Here is a 17,164-nt window from a genome sequence, read left to right on the forward strand (position 1 = left end):
TCTGTCTCAGGCTGCACATGATCCTCTCTCACAGCCTCCCTTTCACAGTTCACCTCTCTCATCTTCTGCAAAATGCGCTCACGGCACTGAAGTCTTGGAATTCCGCGCACAAATTTGTTCTTGTTGGTCCGTGCATAAAATCGCTTCACTCTTCAATGCTTGAGTTCGCCCTAACACTACCATTAGTGGATCTTCAATTATTCATGGATTCCGATACTCACCACTTGTGTAGAGTAGTTGTCCGTAGTCCTGTACTGCCAGATCAACTTGACGTAGTCTCCGAGAGCATGGAGTTTGTAAGTTGAGAGGTTGAGGAGCCATTGCTTGGAGGGGCCATCACCTTCAGCATCTGTATTTGTCCCTTCTGACCTTTTGTTCTTGCCTTTAGATGCTTTAAGACACCGGCGCCATGCATGAGCAGCTGTTTCACGTGGTAGATCATGAGTAGCAAACTTTTTTGCATGTATTGTTGCGGAATTGCCGGAGAGCCTTTCCTAACCTGTGTTGTAGGGTTATTGAAATGGTAGAGCGTTGTCTCTGTGTGCATATGAAGCTTCCTGAATGCATGCCAGGTGGCTAGCTCAAACAGAAGGTTGAGGATCGAGTTGTTGAACGGTTCCGGTAGAAGACCATCAAATACTGGCATCGCACACTGCCAGCATTGATCAGTGTAACAGCAGCTGTATTACTTCTATTCCTACCTGAAGCAGGTCTTCGAAATCATGCACTGCAAGCTTCGTAAGACCTGATACATTATCACTGAACTTCCGGATGGTGTCTCATCCAAATGTTGGTATGAGACGATACCTATATTGTGTTGGACACACAAATATATGAGAAAAACCGACTTACCGCTCAGTTGAGATCTTGCACGGCAGTACCTCCATACTGAATACAAAATTCGGAGAAGGTGAGTAAGGGTTGCCTTCCATACTCCTAACTCAAACTCGTGCATAAAGTCAGGCACGAGCATCGAGTGGAAATCAAAACCGAACTTGGCAAGCTTCTTGTTATGACCAGAGTTCACTGAATGGCAAAGTCTGACAACAACCACTAGGACTCGGTCAAGAGTGATGATGAGAACAGGATAGTATTGAGCTGTGAACGTCTAAGTCACTACAACAGTAGGAAACGAAGAGGTTAAGTCTAAGGAGTACTTACGCTAACTAACCTACTTATATACATAACATTGAATAGGAGTCTGAAAGAAATCAGCCAATGAGAAAAGAGTCATACGATACTGCGGATGACTAAGTATGACATCATGATATATATAAGCGAATGAGTAAGACGGTTACTAAATAGAAACCCAAGATCCAACCAGGTTCTTCTTTAGGAAGCGAGATTGTTCTAGCCCGTGGAGTAGGGGAGCCAATCGGAGAAGCAACGGGTGTTATATGACGAGGAGTCACGTGACCGGCTCGGGTACTGGAAGTAGCCGAAGGAAAACCGAGAAATGAAAAATGGTTCGTATTTGGGATTCGTGACATTACCCCCTTTCTAGGATGAGCGTCCTCGCGAATGTAAGATGGTCGTATATTTTTCTGTCTCCATTCGAGGAAATCAGGGGTGGTCAGAATTGAAGCGAGATCCACGCCAATTTAACCGCATTGGGGTTTTCTGCATAAAAATCAGCTACTATGAGCGGCGCGTTCTTCACATCTTCTTCTGACTGCCATGTTGCTTCTGCTTCTGCATATCCTTTCCATTTTACTAAATACTGCAACTTGCGCCTGTATTGGCGGCTTTGCAATATTTGCTCTGCTTCATATTCTGGGACTTGGTCAACAATCTCCGGCGGCGGACGCTTTAGAGGTGGGCGATCAACGAGTTGAGAGGTTTGATGTGGGGTGAGTAACGATACATGGAAAACTGGGTGGACGCGATATTTAACAGGGAGTTTCAACTTGTAGTTTAGCTCGCCAGTCTTCTCTTCGATTTCGAATGGTCCAAGACGGCGGTCGGACAATTTTTGGCTTGGACAGGCGTTGTTTGATGTTTGTTGCGTCTAACCATACCTTGTCGCCTGGTTTGAATTCTGGTGCGTCTTTTACTTTATGGTCATAAAAGCGCTTCATTCGATCATTTCGCTATTTCCAGCATTGCCTTCGTCTCTTCTTGTGCTTCCTTCATCTCAGCTACTCTCTGATCAGCATGGGGAATTGTGTTGGAAGAATTAGGGGCAAATCGTAAACTCGGGATTATAGCCGTAGACACATTTGAATGGGGAATGTCCAGTGACGGTTACTGAGTTGTTATGTGTGAATTCAGCAATTGGAAGCCAAGAAACCCAATCATTCTGACGGTAGGATGTGAAGAGTCGTAGGTACTGTTCAACTTCTTGATTGACTCGTTCTGTTTGTCCGTCAGTCTGTGGGTGATATGCTGTTGACATGGACCACTTGGTTCCTAGTCGTTTTGAGACTTCCTGCATGAACTTGGACACAAACTGTGTTCCCCTATCTGAGATCACCTTCTTCGGTGTCCCATGTAACTTCCATACGTGATTGAGAAATAAGTCCGCGACCCCCTTAGAATCAACATCTTTGGTGGTCAGAGCAAGATGTGCTTGTTACGGGAAAGCCCGGCTTTCCAACAGTGCACTTGATAGGGTCAATCCCATGTCCGCTTCATGGAGCACCAGGACGATGGAAAACTGAATGGAGGCTGTCCATCCAGAATGACTGACTAAAGGTTCAAAGAAGAAGCTAGAGTCGTATATCACAAGTGAAGATCAAGTTAGAGAAATACATGGTCTAACTACTGGGGTATATATAGGTATCGTCCTATGGGTTCAGGGTAGGCTTGGGTAGCCAGAAAGTATCCCAACTAGGTAATCGTCTATGTGAGTCATAAGGACTCAGAGATAAGAGTACCGGTTCAATGGTAAGGGTCCAGGGTATGGTACCGGCACAGCGGTAGGTGTCCAGGTCAGATAACACTATCTGTCATGATAAGCGATAGGATAAACGATAGTCAGTACCGGTGTATCGGTAGGGGTGATAAGGGAGAAGCGCGCGGCTTCTATTGATCCCGGTCTAGGTCGGTTCCAGAGCTGTCCTGCTCCAACAGCTGTCATGCTGTGCTCTGCAGTTTAGTCACATGCCGGTGATGTCATCTGTTACGTGTTGTGACGCGGTTGTGACGGCGATGTTTGGTGGAGATGATAGGGGTCTGAGGGTCCCTGTAACAGCGCTTGCTTCGTGAAACGATCAACGACTACCAAAATACTGTCTTTGCCCTGGGAGATGGGTAGATCGGTGATGAGGTCACAGCTAATGGTTTGCCATGGCCCTTCTGGAACCTCGTTTGGCTTCAAAGGTCCGTGGGGTTTTGACAGTAGCACCTTCGTTTGCTTGCATCGATCACATCCATCTACGTAGTCATTGACCCACTTTTGCATCTGGGGCCACCAATAGTTCCGCGAGACAAGTTCAAGAGTCTTGGCACGTCCCATGTGTCCTGCTGCGGGCAAGTCATGGAAGATCTCTAGCACTGAGCGACGTATTTCTTTGTTATTGGGCACGTAAACCAATCCTTGGAACAAAATGAGTCCATCCTCTGTATTCCACTCTTCCAATCCTCTTCTCAACTGTACGGGGGCCTTCTTCAGAGTTTCGATAGCATTTCGGACTTCTGGATCTAAATTGGTACAGTTTCTGATATGCTTCAACAGCGAATGCTCTCCTTCTATCAGAATCTGACCTCTTTTTGTGGCTTTGATATGAAAAAACTCGGGTTTCAGAAGCATGCGATCAGAATTGTCGTTTTCTACCCCCCCTCTGTGGTCTGGCCTCCTGGACAGAGTGTTGGCAGTGTCATTAACCTTTCCTGGTTTGTGTTGCAGAGTGAAGTTGTACTCTGCAAGGAACAAGGACCATCTTGCCTGTCTATGAGTTAACTTCTGGCTTGTCATGAAGTACTCGAGGTTTTTATGGTCTGTCCAGATTTCTACTGGATGAGGTGTGCCCTGCACATAATGCCTCCACTCCTCCAATGCACGTTGTGGGGAACGTCCCCACTGTAGGCCCGTATCCCGCATATTTCCCATGCCTTCCCACCATTTTCCCGCCCATTCCGCTACCCATCCGCATCTTCCCTGACCTGTCCGCTACACGGAACCAAGCGGAACCCAGCGGAACAATCGCGTACCACACGCATTATATTCCTTCAGCCTTCGGAACATCCTCCTCCATCCTGTCCATATCCTTCCATCCTCGCTGGTGAGTACTAGCTACGTTCCCCATGTCACTAACATGCTCCTATCTCATTTCCCATGTGTTACGGTACTTATACGGATCCTTCCGCTACTCGGGACCGATTCCTTATCTCACAGCCTCACCCGGTTGTAGCATATCGCATTTTGGAACCCCTTCCTATATAGGTAGCAATAGATGGGATCTTAGTTTTTGACCTTCTGATAGACTCGACTCCACTTCCACTTACAGAGTACTTCCCAGTACTCCACTCACTGTTTAAAATATCTTCCCGAATCTATTCCTGATCACATTGCATCGTTCCCGCCCCCATGAGTTCCGCTCGAAACGCCCGACATCGGATCCGACGACTTGGAGCAAGTACCAGACACAAGCCTGGTCCGACTTTGCCCAATCATCCTCCTGCAGGCTCGTAGTTTCTTTTCCCTCCATTTGTTCCCCATTAGTTCCGTTTGTTCCCCGTTTGTCCTGTTTGCTCCGCATTAGTTCTGTGAGTTCCCTGTAGTTCCACTCGTCGCGCGCTGAGTTCCGCTCGTCGGGAACCCTCCACATCTTTGTGTTCCCAGTCCTAGTAAGGACCGGAACCCTTCGGGTCGCTAGACAGAGTCTAGTCTTTGTTTCCTCACACTTATTTGAGGACTCGCTACCCAGTAGCAATCCCCTCGGGACGAGTATAAGCCTCACACCCTTGTTAGACTTCTGATTCGCACAGAGTCTATTTTCCTCACCCACAACGTATGATGGCTAAAAGTTCTTTGTCGTGAATATCATAATTTCGCTCTGCATCTTGCATTGATTTGCTAAAAAAGGCCACTGGGTGCCATAGTCATCTTCTTCCAACTCAGAAAGTACACCACCAGTAGCGTAGTCAGATGCGTCGCTCTCTATCTTTTGTTTTTTATTCGCATCTGGCATGACTAGCACTGGTGCAGAAGTGAAACTGTCCTTCAGAGTTTTGAGAGCCTTCTCTTGCTTGTCCGTCCATTCCCATGGTATATCCTTCCTGATGAGTTCATTCACGGGTCTGGCAATGTTTAAGAAACCGAGAATGAATTGACAATAAAAATTTGCAAATCCCATGAATCATTGAATGTCCTTGACACAGGTAGGAGTGGGCCATTCCTGAACTCCCTTAACCTTGACCAGATCCATAGAGATGTGTCCATCCTTGACGATCAAACCGAGAAACTCCACTTCCTTCTTCTCAAAGGAACACTTTTCCGGTTTGAGATAGAGATCATTGTCCTGTAGTCTCTGTAGTACCTCGCACACCACCTTCCGATGTTTCTCTACATCACCGTTGGTGAAAACCAAGATGTCGTCAATGTAGACTACAACAACCTTTCCTTCTTTAAGATCTTGGAAGATCTGGTCCATCATAGTTTGGAAGGTAGCTGGGGAGTTTGTCATGCCGAAGTACATTACGACTGGTTCGTGATGTCCGAAAGGAGTTTTGAAGGCCACCTTCCATTGGTCTCCTTCCTTCATTCTGATATTATTATAGCCCCATTGAACGTCCATTTTCGAAAAAAGCTTTGCACCGGAGAGTCAATGAATAAGGTCCTGAGAGCGAGGGAGAGGGTATGCATTTCGGATGGTTTTCTCATTCAACCTCCGATAGTCCATGACAGGTCTGAGCTTTCCATCCTTCTTAGCAACAAAGAAGAAAGGAGCTGCTACTGGAGATTGCTATCTCTCAGTTGTCCCAAGTCATATTCCTGCTTCAACCACTTCTCACATGCATCATTTTCAGCGGGAGACAGGGGATATGCTTTCGCATTGGGAGGAAGGTCGTTAGGGTCCTTGAGGTCTACTTTGTGATCCCATTTCTTAGACTTGGGGAATCGAGTAGACTCTTCTTCGGAGAAGACCTTAAGATAATCATGGAGCCAGTCTGATACCATTTCCTCTACGGGCTTCTTTTCCTTCTTCTTTTCCTCCTGCTGCGCTAACTCTGATGCTACAGAGCTCTTGTATCTGATCCACACGTTCCGTGATGAATCTTCAGTCCTCTACCTCCTCGATCTGCACCTTCTGACCAACAGTAGTAGCAAGGTCCGATTGTTCTTCTTCCTCAAGCCTGGCAGGTATAGTACCCACATGTCCTTGCATTTTAGAGCTGAGGCTGTTCGACTGAACCCGATGATGGATAGAGGCTTCCTCGGATATCCTCATCTTCGTCATCTTCTGCTGGTATCAAATCGGGCAACACTGGAAGGATCGAACAGTTCATGGCTGTTCGCTTCTTTGCCTTGGTCTTTTTGTCCTTGACTTTGGCTTCTTGACATCTAACCGGGCAACGGTCTAATGCCACCTTCCCTGCATTCCAATCGATACTGGGGTTGTGGAATTGTAGCCAATCTATTCCAATGATGACATCATCAGGTTCCTAGATCTGTGATCAGAAAGGCCACTTCTTCCTCGTGATCCCCTATGGTAAGCTTCAAATCTGCATAACTCGTAATTGGTCCAGCAGAATTGTCTGTTTCGTCAATATTACTGAATCAACATTGCTTTCAACAACTGCTTGGTTTGAACTTGATTTTTTTCTACGAATTTTTTGCTGAGGAAAAGGTTTGTTGCTCCTGCAGTCCACTAGAGCATTGACAGCTGCTTTCTTGTGTTTTCCTACCAACATAACTGGCAAGTAGAAATGGTCTCGTTTATTCCCTAGAACAAACTTCTGATACTTCTGCAAACATAATTGCTGAGTCACCAAGAATGGAAAAACGATTTCTCTGATCTAAGTCCTGCAGTCAACTTCGATCTCCCTAAAAACCCTTCTGCTCCTCCTTCTTCGCTGGGTTGTACATGCTGGAGAGGCATATCCTCTCATTGACGATGCGGTTAATATCTTCCAGGGTGAGTGCTTTCACTGCTGGAACTTCTTCAGTTTTACCGGCACAGACAGCTGGTCCTTTGCCCTTTGGGTCAAGAGGCTTATCCAGTGCAGTTTCGAGCCATATGCCCTTCTTCTCCGCAGCAGGTAGCATTTGAACGGCTGTCCTTGAGGGCAGGGTCTGCCTCCTGCTCTGGTTGCGTCTACGTCCATGGTGTTTCCTCCCTGTGACATGGTCTTGGGTGCTCCAGCTGGTGCGGGTGGAACAGCGGAGCCTTGCCAAGGTCGTCGTGGAGCGAAGTTCATCTTCCTCTCGTCATCAAGCTCCTCGAGGTTCTGTCCGACTAGGAGCGCCTCCCTGATTAATCCCTCCAGGGTGTCTTTCCTGTTAGGATGGATGTTGGCCAAGTAGTTTTTAACTCATTGGTCTAATCCATGGCAGAGTTTGCGCATCAACTCGTAGTCAGAGAACTGACAGAAGGCGAGCTTCTGGCGGAAAATGGAGATATACTCCCTGACTGTGCGATTGCCTTGTTGGAGAGCTTCTAACTCTCTTGCTGCCTTCTCCTCTTTGTTGACGACAGTCCACATGACCTTCATGTCCTTGACGATGCTGTCATAGGATCCGGTATGACCGCTGAGAGCCATGGGGGTAACACTTTCCGCCCATTTGGCTGCGGCTCCCTGGCAAAAGGAAACAAGACAGGTGCACTTCTGTTGTTCTGTCGCTCCAGGGTAACCGGTGAAATAGATGGCGAGCTGGGTGAGGAAGGTGTCAACATCAATGGAGTTCTTCTCGCCCGTGAAGTCCATCGGTTTCGCCATTTTGAGATCAGAGCCTGAAGTCCCAGATGTAGAGCCTGGGATCTTCATTGTAGGTGAGGTTTCCAAAAGCGTGATCTTGTCTTCTGCGTCTCTCACCCTGATCCTCAGGTAGTCGATCTCATCGTCCACGTGCACCAGGCCTGCTTGCAGCTCGTCAATCTCCTTCTGCAGATTGTCTATCAACTGTCTGGTGTACTCTCTTTCTGTTACGACGACGGTGTTGATTGCGTGCGAAATGTCCTGATGGGTGATGGTACTCGACCTGGGCCCGGAGATGCCGAAGGGTGCAGAAGGGCCTGCGGTTGGGGTGGTGGATGATCCTGCAGGTGGTAATGGGCCTAATGGGTTCCTCCATCCTTGCGGGGCCAGAGAGTGGATCACACCCCTTGGTGGAGTTGTTACTCTTGGTACAACTGGGGGAGCGTCTATCACTTCTGTATCCTCAGAAACGTTGATCCCAGTTTCTCCTAGATTCTCGGACATGGAAGAAGGAGCAATGGGAATCCAAACAGGAAACGTTGTTGTGGAGTGCGAAAGCCCTAGCCTCGACTAGGCAGGATCTGTATGGCGGGGCAATGATGACAAAGGTGCGAATGCAGCGCGTGTAGCAGTTCATCAACCTAGATGAACTCAAGAGGAGTTCGCGAAAGATGCGGTGAACTTTTGGGCCTACTTTTAGCACCCTAGGTTCCTATCGTAAAGTATTTAGACAGTGAGAGGACTGTCGCGAGTGCTGTTCTGTTACGTAGAAAGCAGATATTGTAGTGTACAGTTGGCAGGGTTTTGGGCCTAACTGCAGACGTGCAGAAACAGGACCTAAAGTCACTGATCCTTATGAACTGGCGGCTCGTAGTAAGACAAGGGCCTGGTTCACTTCTACTTAAGGACTAACATAAAGAGATTGGGATAACAAAAATGCGTCGGGGAATGATGATTGAATAAAATGTAATCCGCGAGATAATTCTCAAGCAGAATAGCACAGTGAAGTTCGTTGAGAACGGTGACGTCCAAGACAAAGTTCGAGTCGGAGTGGTAAGATAGACTTAACCTAATGTTATGGCCAGAGTTCACCGAATGGCAAAGTCTGACAACAACCACTAGGACTCGGTCAAGAGTGATGATGAGAACAGGATAGTATTGAGTGTGAACGTCTAAGTCACTACAACAGTAGGAAACGAAGAGGTTAAGTCTAAGGAGTACTTACGCTAACTAACCTACTTATATACATAACATTGAATAGGAGTCTGAAAGAAATCAGCCAATGAGAAAAGAGTCATACGATACTGCGGATGACTAAGTATGACATCATGATATATATAAGCGAATGAATAAGATGGTTACTAAATAGAAACCCAAGATCTGACCGGTTCTTCTTTAGGAAGCGAGATTGTTCTAGCCTGTGGAGTAGGGGAGCCAATCGGAGAAGCAACGGGTGTTATATGACGAGGAGTCACGTGACCGGCTCAGGTACTGGAAGTAGCTGAAGGAAAACCAAGAAATGAAAAATGGTTCGTATTTGGGATTCATGACACTTCTCCGAAAAGGCATTCTGATACTCACAGTTAGTCAACTTTGAAAGCTCGATTCAAATCATACATACACGAATAGGTGCAACAGAGGTGGCACCGATGATTCTCTCAATTGCAGAGCTGACTACACTATAGCCTCAAATGAATATGAGTTCACAGGCTCGTTCAATGAGACTACACCATGGATGATTGTTGACTCGAGAATTTCTGGTGCGCTGTCGTCGATTGAACTTTGTCCCTAATTTGAAAATGTTGTCTTTGCTAACAAGACACCGCAGGCATGGACACCTCCCAAGGAATTTCATGCACACAAGTAGAACCCTGACATCGTAGAGATTAGTATGGTGCGATCAAGTAAGATGTGAAACAGACTTCTCTGGATAATCAGCAGAATAAGTGAAAAAACGTGGAAATACACAATGAAAGACTCCATCAGGGAACTTGACAACAAAGCCATGTCGATATGCATCTATGAAATCAGCATCGAGTAGGAAGCACCAAATGGCCTGCATCAATTCTTGTTTGCAGTGTGTGAGTACTGCTCCTGTCGCACTACGACCAAAAGTCTTCTTGTAGAAGTCTTGGATAGTATCCGACAGCTATACACCTAATTAGTAGTTCATATCTTGAGTTTAAACAAAGACAGACCTTTGGAATATATGCGAGATGCTGTGCTGCAAATGATGTTGGCTTGCCATGAATATACTTTGACTGATTACCAATGAACAAGTATATCAGCCAGAGAGAAGCATTTCCGAAGCTTGCTAAATGAGTGGAATCGGATCAAAGCATGATCGCAGCTATGACAGTTTCTAGGTTGCAGTCTGGTTCACGTGGCTGCGAGTTGAGCTTCGCTTGCTCTTGAAGCATGGCGTCAGATGTATACAGTTCGGTAATGATTCGCTCTGGGGGTTTGTCGTCCTCTGGCTGCCAGAATAGTTTATATGGCTTCATGTGAAATGTTTGGCTGCAACTTCTGCATACACCGATTTGAGGACCTCTAATGGTTTGCAATAATAGAGCCCGTCAACATCAAATTCAGGCGCGTGATCTTCAGAAGAGAACTTCTCTTTTTCACATGGTAGCCATATTTTCACTGAGGCCTCGTGCCATCCATCAGATGAGAATATGGATGAGGCAGGGTCATGTTGGGCCTTCTCGAGACATGATGCCTCCCTAGGCACATTAAAATCTAGCAAATCCTCCCAGCAGAAATCCTCCACTAACATGACATCATTGACCAAGCAATTGAGATCTTGCAACGATTTCGAGATTGACGAGTTATAAAACCATGTCATGAGCTGAAAAACTGTAGCATTAAGGAATGGTGCAAAGTAATCATGATGGACCGCTTCAAGTGACTGTCCAAAGCCAGCATACCATGGCCATTCGTAATCGGCGTCCCCATCAACATGCTGGAATGTTGAGGAGTCACAAAATGCATCAAAGTATGCTGAATGTTCGGGGTTGTATGTTGGAAATGAGTAAGGGTATTCACGAAAAAGGTCGAATGCATCAGTGTCTGTACAATATTGCTCAGTAGGGGGGGCATGCTCCGATGATAGTCTGTCATGGAAGTCCATGGCAATGTCACCAGGGTCATCAGGTGCTGGTGCTGGCTCATCTGGGGCGACTGGAGGTGGGGCAGGAATTGGCAGGGCAGGAACTTCATCACGATAACACTTGGGAGACGTATCTGGCAGTTGGGGCACCCAGATGGTTGTGGCAATTCTGACATGTCAATATCTGGTACCTGTTCATATGATAATACTACATGAATATCAAGGTTAAATTTTTAGAAATAATACTCACTTCATCAACACGAGGCTGCTGCTGCTGTCGTCGACGATGCTGTGCCTCACGTTCTTCTTCCTGTTGCTGTTCTTCCTCTGCACGGGCAGCTTCAGCAATTGCTTGTCGGTGCTCCAGCTGTTCAGTAAGCGCTGATGTTGTGGCTACATCATGCATGCGGCAGTACCTGCTGAGGTGCATGGAAAGTCCACGGTCACGAACTTCAACATCACAGTTCGGACAGTTGACCATAGAGATAAAAGTGAGCAAAAAGAATAGTAAGACAAAGTAGAGCCACATCAAGAGGTGCTGCTGGAGAGGTGCTGGTTAATTGATGATGATTGATGAGTCTTAAATACACATAGTATGAGATCAGTCCGAAGGGAGGTGTTTCAAAGGCATGAACCGAACCAGAAATAGGACTCGGACCGTACCTTTGAAACACAAACCGTTACTAGAAGTGAGGTTTCCCTCGCAATCCCATATGAGACATTGCCAATCTTGAAACTGATAGGATAAGGTCTGGGTAGATAATCTGGGTGACAGTCGAGATCAGTTCACAATCGAGATCACATGCTTCTGCTCAGTGACAAGATACCAAAGATAGTGCTCATCTCAAGATGTGGAGCTAAGAGAGGGTTGAGTTCACTCTAGAACCCATCACCTGGACCAAACTGCATGTTTCACACCATTGATGAATAAGAAAACTGTATATTATAGCGCATATAATAAATCAGGATTGCACGAACGTTTATGACCTCTCAGAGGTGCAGCTTGAGACTTAGACATCAAAAATGTTCAAACTACAGAGACCTTCGATGGGGTCGTCAAATGCAGGTCGTGTTTTCTTTGTCACAAATGGTTTCTCGCTGTGCTTGCTTCTCCGTGTGTTCGAACTTCCAATGTGTTGTCCGAGCAGCTTGGGGTTGAATGCTTGGCATGTCCACTGAGGTTGGTGGATATCAAAACATCAAAATAACGTACTATTTGCCTGCACAAATGAAGTTTCCCTCGCAACCCCATCCTAGACAGCGCCAATCTTGAAATGCCTCGCAAGGCTGCCGCAAGGTTGAGAGAGTCTAGTGAGGCCTTACGAGACGAGTATGCACACCTTGCATAATGACGAACAAATACATTCAAGCCTCGGAAGGCATCATGTGGCCGTGGGAGACTCTCCGGACCTTGCCGGCCCTTGCCAGATTTGGGCACTTTTGCTGATGTAATCATAATATTATGGGAGACCGGTTTTGTGGCTGTGTGTGGGAGACGCGTAGCTCGCTAAAGGCCACATGGTTTGCGCTTAGCTCGCTTAACCTCGATTTAGAAATTTCGCGTGGTTCTGTCAATCGGAGTTTCAATTTCAAAAAACCGTTCTCCCTTACTGTCCAAAATTGGTTAAGCCACAACAAGGGGAGGAACACCAAGCAAATAGAAAAATGTGAAAAATGCGAAAAATGCGAAAATATAAAGATAGGAAAAATGGGCAATGGGTAAACATGGGAATGGGAAGGTGGAGAATGGAGAAATGGGAGGAGGAGGACAGGAGGATGGGAGAATGGGAGAACAGGAGAACGGGAGAACGGGAGATAGGAAAGCAGAAAATAGGACAGAGACACGGGAGAATTTTTTGGGAAGGGCAAGAGTCAACAGCAAGACACTGGCTTGCATCCCGCTGGCCGAGGTACGAGGCCACGGGATTGCAAGCCAGTGTCTTGCTGTTGACTCTTGCCCTTCCCAAAAAATTCTCCCGTGTCCTCTGTCCTCAGAACTAAAATAAAAGTATATAGTATTTTGTAAATGTAATATGTAGACATGTGCCGAAGGCACAACGGGTGTGGGCTAGTAGATACTTAATAAGTCGTATGGTAACGCCCTGAGGCCCAGGCTCCTTCCCACCACTGGTTCGAGTGTGGAGGGGCGGATTGCGAGTAAGGCAGATACAACTCACGTGCTACAACAAAAATTCAAACCCAGCCCAACTTTAATTCCCCTCACACTCTCACCAGCGGCTGGAAGATAACATTTGTCAACATCGTCAGCCACCGTGGCTAACGAAGCGGAATATGAATTTTATTCACTAAGACTGAACGTAGGGTTAGGTATACTGCAATTTATGTTAAGTATTTCCTCACCGGTTAGCTTCTGTGCTCATACTATGTCAATGCAGCGTGCAGTAGAACAAAGCAGACCAACGTGAGTTGTGTAGCACTGCGATTATCAGCATTGTAAGTATAATTGTCGGCTCTTGTTGAAGTAATTGAATTAAACACGATCCGCATAACTATTCAGTGCGTACTTAATTTTTCTTACCCCAATCTTGATGTTCGGATGGTCCGTTGAACGACGGATGAAGGTCATCCTGTCGGCGTGCATGTGCAAAAGTTGGATCACATTCGAAAGCGAGTGTTTCGTGAGTGTTGCCAATGCAAGCATGATGGGAACTATTGACAGCAGATTGTATCGAAGTCATTCGAGTTCTCTGTACTCAGGATGAAAGTCTCCCCAATCGGTAAGACAGTGCACCTCGTCAATTACAATGCTGATAAGCCGTAACACAAACAGTACGTTTTTCAGTAGTTTCTCAAATGAACCGTCTGGTTTCATTATTTGCTCGGGACTGACGGCAATTGCACGATACTTCAGCGCTGCGATGGCCTGTGTGAGTGATAGGTAAGATGATGTTGATACTTGCCGCATTATAGCACAGCACTCACCAAGAAGATCGTAGGTGTAGCGGTCTCGCCATCAATGGATATTCCACGTATGCCAGCCTTGGCCAGCGATGCAACATTTTGCTTGCCTAGCATATTAAGAGGGGTAATAATAATTTGAATGCCGCCATCACGGAACAGCAAAGGCAACCAGAATCCAAGTGTTTTGCCCATTCCAGTGCCTGCCGTGCAAATGACATCCCGGTCCCCTTTGAGCAAAGCCTGGGCAACTTTCAGCTGCCATAAACAAGGCTTAACACCGAATTTTTCGAGAGTGCGTGACCGAATGTCGGCCAATAATGGTGTCTGCTGACTGCCAGAAGAATCTTGATTAGGAGAAGGTGCGAGTGCGGCCATTTGATTGTCGCTAGCCTATGACTCGGATCATAACCGGCGAGGTTGTACTCAATAAAAATACTCGACATATATTGCAGTGTATCTAACCCTACGTTCAGTCTTAGTGAATAAAATTCATATTCCGCTTCGTTAGCCACGGTGGCTGACGATGTTGACAAATGTTATCTTCCAGCCGCTGGTGAGAGTGTGAGGGGAATTAAAGTTGGGCTGGGTTTGAATTTTTGTTGTAGCACGTGAGTTGTATTTACCTTACTCGCAATCCGCCCCTCCACACTCGAACCAGTGGTGGGAAGGAGCCTGCCTGAGGCCCTGCAGTCTGAGAAAAAGATGCAAATGTATGATCACTAGCTAGCCCAGTGGACGGGCCCAGGCGCGTAGTGCTTGATGGACTAATCGACACAGCCGCATGAGTCATATCTAGGTAGAATCAAGTTACCGAGAGGGCTTTTATATGGACAGCGAGAACAACAGCTGACAGCCTTACCATCCCCCCCTTGTCTGCCACTATGTCTCTCACAGCAGAAGAGAAACCATGGACCCTCCATGCTGGACTCTATACGAGGTCGGTCTTTTACACATTCTTCACTGTTTCCACCAATTGACCTTGGTCTTCACAGGCCTCTGTACGGGTCGGAGTTGTCGAACCATGATTTTGCTGAAGTGTCGGATGGGTAAGCAGGCGCAAACACACGACTTGGGAACAACCCGTCTGACATCGTAAAGCTCAAATGTATTTTGCATGGGGGTGTCTTTCACATGCATCATCCCTCAGTCCCAGCTAGTATCTTCTATCCACAACGCGTTATGTTTCATGAGGTACTTTTAATACAGCTACTTTTGACAGTACTGATGATTAGCTCCTAGATTTTCTTCCCCGCTTCTAGCAGCGACCGTTGATAAACACGGTCCAGATCCAACCGTTCCTATGGCAAAGTCATGGTTGTATGAACCCGTTTGCACTCTTGAAGATGCAAAGAAATGGGCGGAAGCAAGCCTCACGGTGCACAGAACAACAATGTCTGACGACGATTTTGTCTTTTCCATGAATCAGGTCCGGCTGCCTTACACAAATGGCGATGAGCTTATCATCAAGCAACATTTCGGTTGCCACCTTGTTCTACGCCCCAGCGGGTTGCACTCGATTTTTTTCCACACTGCCCATTATCTCGCGGATGCCTTCGCCATATACAATGCTCTCTATCGTATTTTTGACTTCATTACTGATGACACTCATCCGTCCCTTGACTCCCTTGATTGGGGCCAAGAGTGGAGAAACCTTCCGGTTGGTCCTGTCACTGCCACTGGAGGGCCAAGGGATGGTTGGGAGGCTGGAGTAGAGGCCTTAAATACTGCGGCACGCCAGGCGATGGAACATCAACAGGTGAATCGCTCTCGCTGTCTCCCATCCCGAACACAAGTACTCACGCCCCTAAAGCACTCGAAAGGTCTGATACCACAACGAGATCAAATTCTTGTGCGAGGAATATCCGCGTGCATCCATCGAATACTAGATGCAAAAATGTTCAAGGAAATTCTTGATGCACTGGCGTTGACAGACTTCACTGTCACCCAGCTTTTCGAAGCAGCTCAGATACTTACTGTTCTGAAGGCCCATCACCCGGAACTTCTTCGCGAAGACAAGGCAAATGTTATACTGGACTTCACAGTGTAGGTAGACTTGACGCTGTCATGCCGCAAAATTGATGAGAGGTCATCAGTATAGCGTACCAACGATTTCTAGTTCTACCCTACAACGCACGTTCGCATCATGTCTCATTCGCGTGCACTTTCCCCATGGTCGTCTATGCGAGCGACGTGCCTTGGGAGGCAAGTCCAAAAGCACAATTACTTGCGGTCATGGCGAAGATCAAGGAGCAATACTCGATCCGGCTGTCCAACAAGCATCTTCCTCACATCGGATCCAGTCAATATGATTCCCAAGACAATCCAAATGCACTCGCAATCACCAACCTCAAAAAGGTCGAGGATAGCCTCCCTCTCAATTGGCCCATAGGAGCTCAGAACCCAATGGTGCAAATTTCGGACATGAGCCTCGGGCATAGATTGACAGATTTTTATCGTCCGTGCGTTGACCCATTTTTTATAAGCGTCCTCCGTTCACCATGCCCTGCAGATTGACGCACGTATGGTCCTTGCGCTCTGAATTGCACCTTCACCTTGATGTGAGTCAATTCGCTGGATTGGCATGCAACTGACCGGACGATTGGTAGTTCTGCGACGTGTACGATAAATCATACATGGAAGAATTTTTGGACAGCACGACTGCCATTGCCCTCTGGATCACTGACCGGGACGCATAGGCAAGTGTCGGCGGTGAGATTAGCTCTCATAGTCAACCAAGGCACGAAAGCATTTTGAGTTTGTAGATGTAGGTAGACTGAGAGTAGTTAATCAGCAACCAGCTACTTTGTAAATTGTGGGTGGAGCGAACGCATGTGTTGAGTGCGACCGTTTCGAAACCATCGTGTGGAGCCTGGAGTTAGTTGGCATGGTTTCAGTGCGGTGAATTCGCTCATGTTCCACTTATAGTCGCACTCGAGTCATTCGGTCCCGCGGTCCCGCTAATGTCAACATCAATAACTCAGCATCCGACGAGACTCTTACTTAACTATCTCTGAAGGACTTAAGGCACTTTACCCATTTTTGACAGACGCAGACATTCAGCAGTTCTCGTGGCTATACCCACTAGAGCAGTTTGATTTGCCGAGTCAGCAGTTTAGGGTGACCACTGGCGAACCTAATGCGATATGCACCGTAAGTCTAAGCCTTATACCGCTGTGTAGTCCCTTGAGCCACGCTAACAATACCCACATTGGATGTGTACGCATCAGGGCCAGGCCATGGGCATCCCATCCTCACGATATTCGGATACTT

At 46.9% G+C, this 17,164-nt stretch overlaps 2 protein-coding genes across 2 annotated transcripts; one reads left to right on the top strand and one right to left on the bottom strand.

Moving 5' to 3' along the window:
• Positions 1 to 13,437: 13,437 nt before the first annotated feature.
• Positions 13,438 to 13,648, bottom strand: EDB91DRAFT_1157423 (uncharacterized protein). The gene has a single exon (XM_041319669.1). The coding sequence runs from the start codon at positions 13,632 to 13,634 to the stop codon at positions 13,464 to 13,466; it is 171 nt and encodes a 56-aa protein (XP_041172922.1). The 5' UTR covers positions 13,635 to 13,648; the 3' UTR covers positions 13,438 to 13,463.
• Positions 13,649 to 14,532: 884 nt separating this feature from the next.
• Positions 14,533 to 16,757, top strand: EDB91DRAFT_1349672 (uncharacterized protein). Its single transcript, XM_041326030.1, has 8 exons — positions 14,533 to 14,831; positions 14,887 to 14,940; positions 14,993 to 15,085; positions 15,134 to 15,650; positions 15,705 to 15,937; positions 15,988 to 16,353; positions 16,404 to 16,452; positions 16,501 to 16,757. Exons 1-8 carry the CDS (start codon positions 14,776 to 14,778, stop codon positions 16,588 to 16,590), a joined length of 1,458 nt encoding a protein of 485 aa, XP_041172923.1. The 5' UTR covers positions 14,533 to 14,775; the 3' UTR covers positions 16,591 to 16,757.
• Positions 16,758 to 17,164: the final 407 nt, after the last annotated feature.

This window comes from Suillus paluster, assembly GCF_016628075.1.
Source record: "Suillus paluster strain FC165 chromosome Unknown EDB91scaffold_72, whole genome shotgun sequence".
Taxonomy (NCBI): Eukaryota; Fungi; Basidiomycota; class Agaricomycetes; order Boletales; family Suillaceae; genus Suillus; species Suillus paluster.

Excerpts from the sequence above, each read along its gene's own strand:
- EDB91DRAFT_1349672 (XM_041326030.1), top strand. The coding sequence starts at position 14,776 with ATGTCTCTCACAGCAGAAGAGAAACCATGGACCCTCCATGCTGGACTC. Across the intron at positions 14,832-14,886 it reads CATGCTGGACTCTATACGAG|GCCTCTGTACGGGTCGGAGT; the intron begins GTCGGTCTTTTA and ends TGGTCTTCACAG. Across the intron at positions 15,651-15,704 it reads AGGCGATGGAACATCAACAG|CACTCGAAAGGTCTGATACC; the intron begins GTGAATCGCTCT and ends ACGCCCCTAAAG.
- EDB91DRAFT_1157423 (XM_041319669.1), bottom strand. The coding sequence starts at position 13,634 with ATGCTTGCATTGGCAACACTCACGAAACACTCGCTTTCGAATGTGATC.